Source organism: Egretta garzetta, unplaced genomic scaffold (genome assembly GCF_000687185.1).
Source record: "Egretta garzetta isolate BGI_Z169 unplaced genomic scaffold, ASM68718v1 scaffold454, whole genome shotgun sequence".
NCBI classification, from domain to species: Eukaryota; Metazoa; Chordata; class Aves; order Pelecaniformes; family Ardeidae; genus Egretta; species Egretta garzetta.
In genome coordinates, this window is record NW_009259429.1 from 1,918,436 (window position 1) to 1,924,207 (window position 5,772).

The 5,772-nt window shown below is 38.9% G+C and overlaps 1 protein-coding gene across 1 annotated transcript in view; it reads right to left on the reverse strand.

Moving 5' to 3' along the window:
* Positions 1-5,772, reverse strand: part of E2F8 (E2F transcription factor 8) — a 58,347-nt gene that overhangs the window by 2,716 nt on the left and 49,859 nt on the right. Inside the window, exons 5-10 of the mRNA XM_009637065.2 lie at positions 5,105-5,266; positions 3,526-3,663; positions 2,991-3,200; positions 2,031-2,115; positions 1,233-1,755; positions 1-207 (exon numbers count right to left, since the gene is read on the reverse strand). The exon at positions 1-207 is cut by the window's left edge and continues 24 nt beyond it. Coding sequence (XP_009635360.2) covers positions 1-207; positions 1,233-1,755; positions 2,031-2,115; positions 2,991-3,200; positions 3,526-3,663; positions 5,105-5,266 — 1,325 coding nt within the window. The remainder of the gene's footprint in view (positions 208-1,232; positions 1,756-2,030; positions 2,116-2,990; positions 3,201-3,525; positions 3,664-5,104; positions 5,267-5,772) is intronic.

Genomic DNA, 5,772 nt, shown 5'->3' on the forward strand with positions numbered 1-5,772 from the left:
AATGGCAAATGCTACAGGTATGTCTTGTTTAGTTTTGATTTTGTCCTCATCCTCCGGAATATCTTCTCTCTTACATTGGTCGTAGCAACTTGCTACGTTTTGATCCACTGTTTCGGGTTTGTTCTGTCTCTCTTCCTGGAAATGGTCCATTTCGTGATTCATTTGTGAGCTACTGGGAGGCAGTCTTTCATTTTTAACGGATTCTCCCTTTAAAATAAGTACATACAAAACCAAAGGCAGGTGTCGTGAGACTCAACTTTCTCAATCACAGGTCTACAATGATATTTACACATTTTAAAAATCAGAAAAGCGAGCTTCCTCCTTTCTCCCGATTCCCAAGTTTGTGCTATAAAAATTTCTAGTCAATAAGACAACCAGTTCCATGTTATTCCCTCGTGCTCCTTTGCAGCTAGTGGATGTTTGACACCACGTGTTGTCACAACACGCTGATAACATTTCACGACTGTTATGGAAAGCACAATGTAAAGCAGCCTAATAATTTACAGAGACACTAAAACATTCAGCAACCAAGGAGTAGAAAGCAACCCGGACCCACTTTCTCCATATGCATCAAGTGTATCTGAACCTCTTATTCCTTTCATGTGCTGTATTATTATGCCTACAACAATCCAGCATTAACAGTGTACAACGTTGGGATAGAAACACATAGAAGGTATCTGGATTTTGGAACATTCCCTGTCCAGTGACTTCTACGTTTCCACTTCCCCTTCTAACGCCTCTAAAGCCAGGAATGAATGCCAGCAAGACGAGCAACCTGAACTACTCACTCCACAATCATCGTATACATAGGTAAGTCTTGACATAATGTTTTGGGAGTTGTTTTATTCTAACATCTGTACACTTTGATGGGTCTTCTTGGAAAGAAATATTTGGAGGGGGAAGAGAGGGGAACAAGGAGAAAAATACAGCCTGATTGTAGGTTGGCCTTTCAGAGATATGTGCTATATTGCATGCTATATATTCTGCCTGATGCTTTGCAAATACCAGCAAGATTGTGATATTTGAGATAGATATATATATATGTGTGTGTGTAAATAAACAAAAACCAGCTCCCCAAACAACAGCAAGCACAACAAATCAATGTCATCCCTTCAGGTGCAATGTCAATTACAATGCCTACGCACATGGGCAGGCTCCTAAATCACTATGAAAATGAGTAGGTGGCAACATCATTAAGCTTTAAAATGGCATTTTAAAACAATTTAACTTACCATAGAAGTATCAAGGCTTTCCTCATCACTTCTATACTTTTTAATGGAATTATTCTCTTGTAATGCTTGTGATCTTTTAAGGCACCGCTGTGATGAAGTTTCCGATTTTATAGTCGGTCTTTCTTTAGCTGCCAAGGGCTTCATTGGATCATCTGTAGCTACCTGATTGTCCCCTTCCTCAGTGGTTATTTTATGTAATACTTTTGCATTAATACTCTTAATTCCAGTTACGTTAGCACACGGTAGAGGCTGCAACATGAAGCTTGGGCTGTATGTTGTCACAGTGTGAGCTTGGGAAGGACGCAGATATATTGCATATGAAACACCAGAAGGGGTATGAGGTAGTATTACTGGTGGGACTGAACTGTGGCTCGGAGGACAGACACCGAGTGGCTGTGTGAGAGCTGACAGCTGAGCGGGTGCTGCGGTACGAGGAAGTTCGGGCTTGGGGACCACCTCGGGTGAGGACAGATTACATTCCAAATCAGATCTCGACAATTTAATTTTCATCTCTTTTGCTTTCCTTAAAAAAAGCAAACAAACAAAAATCCCAAACATATTTTAATACCTTTGGACAGAAATGAATGCCCTGACAAATTATTTTCTGCGATACAAAGACTTAACATGAACTCGTACTTCTTAATCCACTGAACAGAAAATAAGTGGAAAAAAAATAGCCTGCAGTATCAAAGGTTACCTGCTTGTGCAGACTATTGCCCAACTCAAACTGAGCATAGCATTAACTTAATGGCCAGTGACAAAATAAAGCTTCTCACCCTAACACTTGTGCAAACTTACTTTGATTGTTCTTCCAGCTGATGTTTAGCGATCGCTGGATCCTGAGCCATTTTACTTGGGAAAGCTGATAAATTTTGATCAGTACCTGGTTGGAGGGGGAAAACAAAACAAAGCTGTTAGTACATCAAACGTAAAAGTTAAATTTTGTCTTGAGAAGACTGTGTTATTTCATGTGGCATACACATTAATGAGAAGACACTAAGACTCCCATGTATCCTCAAACCGCAGCCCAGACTTGATTTGATCAATTCAATAGTAGCTCACATCAAAAAAATCTTAAAGCCTCAGCTGCATTATAGTTTTTTTACCTCTGAAGAGGATACCTAACAAGAACATTAATAGGCCATTTTCTGGCAATATTCTGCAATACACAACTGCTTAGGTGGTAAGATCTAAAGCACAGTTCCCATAACAAACCAGGGTTGGAGCAGTTCACAAAGATGCAATATCCAAAGAATCAGCTATTCTACACAAACAGAAGTTTGTAGCTGGTAAGACATCACACAAAGTCAAGATAGTGAAAGGTAAGAAGGGTTTTAATATTCTTCTTAAACCCAAAATAGTAGTATGCCCCTCCTCATGTATTTGGTGTGAAAGAGGAGGCTGGAGTTCCCTACAGTGTGCTGAATTTGGTCCAGATCTCAATAAATGTATTTATTTTGTAAATCCAGCTGTGACTGGATTTGGTCCACCAGACTGGCAAGAGCTTCTACTAACCGCAGAGCTTATGCACTGAACGCGGATCACTTTAGCTTTGTTTTCACTACCAATTGTGTGAAGCCTCAGATTTACAGGCAACACATTTTCCCCATCTTGCCTATTTTTGACAGTTCTTAAGACACGTTTGCTGTAAGCAGGCATACCCACACATCTGCATCTCCTATGAAGAAGATGGCAAGGCTGAATATTTAACGCAAGACTACATGTGAGTTAAAAACAAACTTAGAAAAAGATACGTACGGGCACTTATTTTAACTGGACTGGTTGGAGCAGATTGGATCTTTCTTCTGTCGTTTTCTATACTTTTAACTAACTTTATGAGAGATGGATGCCGAGTGAAGTTTTGCTTTCCTCTTGAAGGAAAAAGGTTTTTTGAACACTGCTCTTTGGAAGTGATGGATTCTGAAGTAGGTGGGGGACAGGTCGTAGAAGTTGTTTCAAGTTTTGTATCTAGAAAGCAGAACACATCCCCCCCCAAAGAGTAAATACATATCACATGCAGATTCAGTAATTAAAAGCAGTTAACTGAGCCTAGCTTACAATTATTCAAGTACCAGCAGTAGCAAAAATGGAAATGCAAGAGTGTCAGTATGAGAACATCTAAATTGTGGAAATACATGCTGCTGTGCTACGCTATCCAGGACCACCAACAGTGAGGTGAGTAGTGAAGACTTCCTGCGTAGTTTACTTTGTCTTCTGGTCAAAAATTTTCTAGCAGAGAAAACAAAGAAACAAAGTTATCAGCAGAACAAAAGGAAATGACATGCACACCTACCCTGAATATTTGGCAAGACCTCAGGTCCTGTCCACTTGAATGCTGGTTTTCTACCTCTCTCCTCTGTAACGTGAACTTTCTTGATAAGCCCAAGGCTACTGAGAACATTTGCTATGTCATAAAGTCTCCTAATTTTGGCTGAAAGAAAATAAACACACATAAAGTATAGCAATTCCAATTATCAGATGAAAAATATTGTAATGCCCTTTTAGCAGCTAAAAGGAAAAACCTTAATTTTTTTATAAGAATGATTTTGTGGAACAGGTATTTATATTATGAAATAACATATCACAATAAAAAGTTTGTGTGTAAAATAGAATGACATAGGTACAGATATAGAAAATACTAAGTACATTATGCTATATATAGAAAAAAACCATTTTCAAAACAAATTAGGTTCTGTGCAATGGCCAAACCTATACCAATTCTGTAGTGAAAGTAAGTAGCTTAAAAGGCAGGTACGCACATGCAACGGTGAGTATGGGAACTAGGGGGAAGAGACACACTGAAGTCCAGCAGGATAATCGACCTGCACGTTTTTAACTGTTTTCAGGTTGAGTTATTAGGGAAAAGATTTAGGCAGCAGTCAAACTGCAAGTGACTTCTGGACTGCAAAGTGAATCTGCTTAGGCCAAAGCTTCTGCTACTGAAAATTTGAAGTCTAGGAAATCATGGAACTTGGGACTATGCTTCTTAACCAAGAACATAGTAAAACATGTGATACCTGAAATACAGACACATGGATGGAATGCCCTGAGAATGCTTTTATGGCGAGACAGACCTTACGAGGAAGAAGAAAGAATGAAAACAAACAAAGCCACCCTATGGACTACCCAGCCACCCTCCCTATGTTGCCATGATGCAGCGGAAAGGAAATTATGAACCGAAACCAGTGAGGATCAGTTTTCTTTTTGCACAGATATAATTCCACAGGAAAAAAAAAAAAAAATGGAGTCTGTCTGAGAATCAAGGGAGGGTGTAATTTTCAATGAAGCCCACCATTAATTCTTGATCTCTCAAGAACAGGCACGTTTTTGATTCTTATAGGTACACAGGCCTAGACCTAGAAGTACCTTTTCATGTGAATGGGGAGGAAGAGGAGGAAGTGTGCAGGGAACTGAGAGCAGGGCAAAAGAATGAAGAAATAATTGGCAGTTACAGCATTGGGTTTCACTTCCTCTCACGTGCAAGTTATTAACAGGACTTTTACAGAATTTCTTTAGATTTCCAAAAAGTAAGTTACATGACTGGAACGCAGATTTGCATGATTCTGGGGCATCTTTGATGAAATGATGCTGAAATCTTTGAAAGGCTGCTTGAAGAAAGAGAAATTGTTACCAATAAGCAGCTTTGTGACATTACTTCAGGCGAGAGGATGTGATGGACTCTTTCGTGGTCATTACATCATTATGTATCTATGACTATGCACAAGTGGGTCCCTGTTAAGCACTGCGCCAGGTGTTTAGTGAGTTTTTGGAGGCTCAAATACATTTATGTCAGGAAAAAGATGATGGTGTTTTACACTATATAAACTAGTAGTAGAACAGTTCATTTAGCTTATGCTTGATATTGTACTTACTTTTAAACTTGCTTTTATCTAAGTCTTCTAACTGGTCTTCTCCAATCAAGATTTTAGCAGCAACTTCAAGGCTTACTATTTGAGGAGTCGATACAAGAAACAGCATCACAAATTTCTGACTCATGACTCGTAACGACTTGTCTTTCCTGCTATTTACTGATGCTGCAGCGAACAGGAGAAAGGATTAAAGTATTAAGTGACACGCCAGCTACAAACATTTTTAAAAAAGTGAAGAAATATATCAGTAACAATTACTTTAAGGACAAGCAACACCCCAATGAGTCAGGGCTGACGTGAACTCCAGAATCATGTCTCTGCATGGCAAAAATCGGATAATTAGGTGGATACCAAGTATAACTACAAAGAGAGAGAGTGCAGTGTTTCCCCCCGTATATATTTCCTGTAGTCCAGCAACTTGTACTCCTAAAGGTGCTTAACTGCAGGTTATACAATGTATTTAACAATCCTTAATTCAACATTTCTTACATGAATCAAACCTAAATTTAAAAGTAAATGAATGGAATATTTTATACTTTTGGCTTCTATTACCGTCAACAGTGACAAATCCTGCAAATTGGATTATATGTTGTGTATGTTTGATAGTTTCACCTGATACCCCCATGTTTTTGAGCTGTAAAAACAGAATACACTTGCAAGAGGTGAATGAG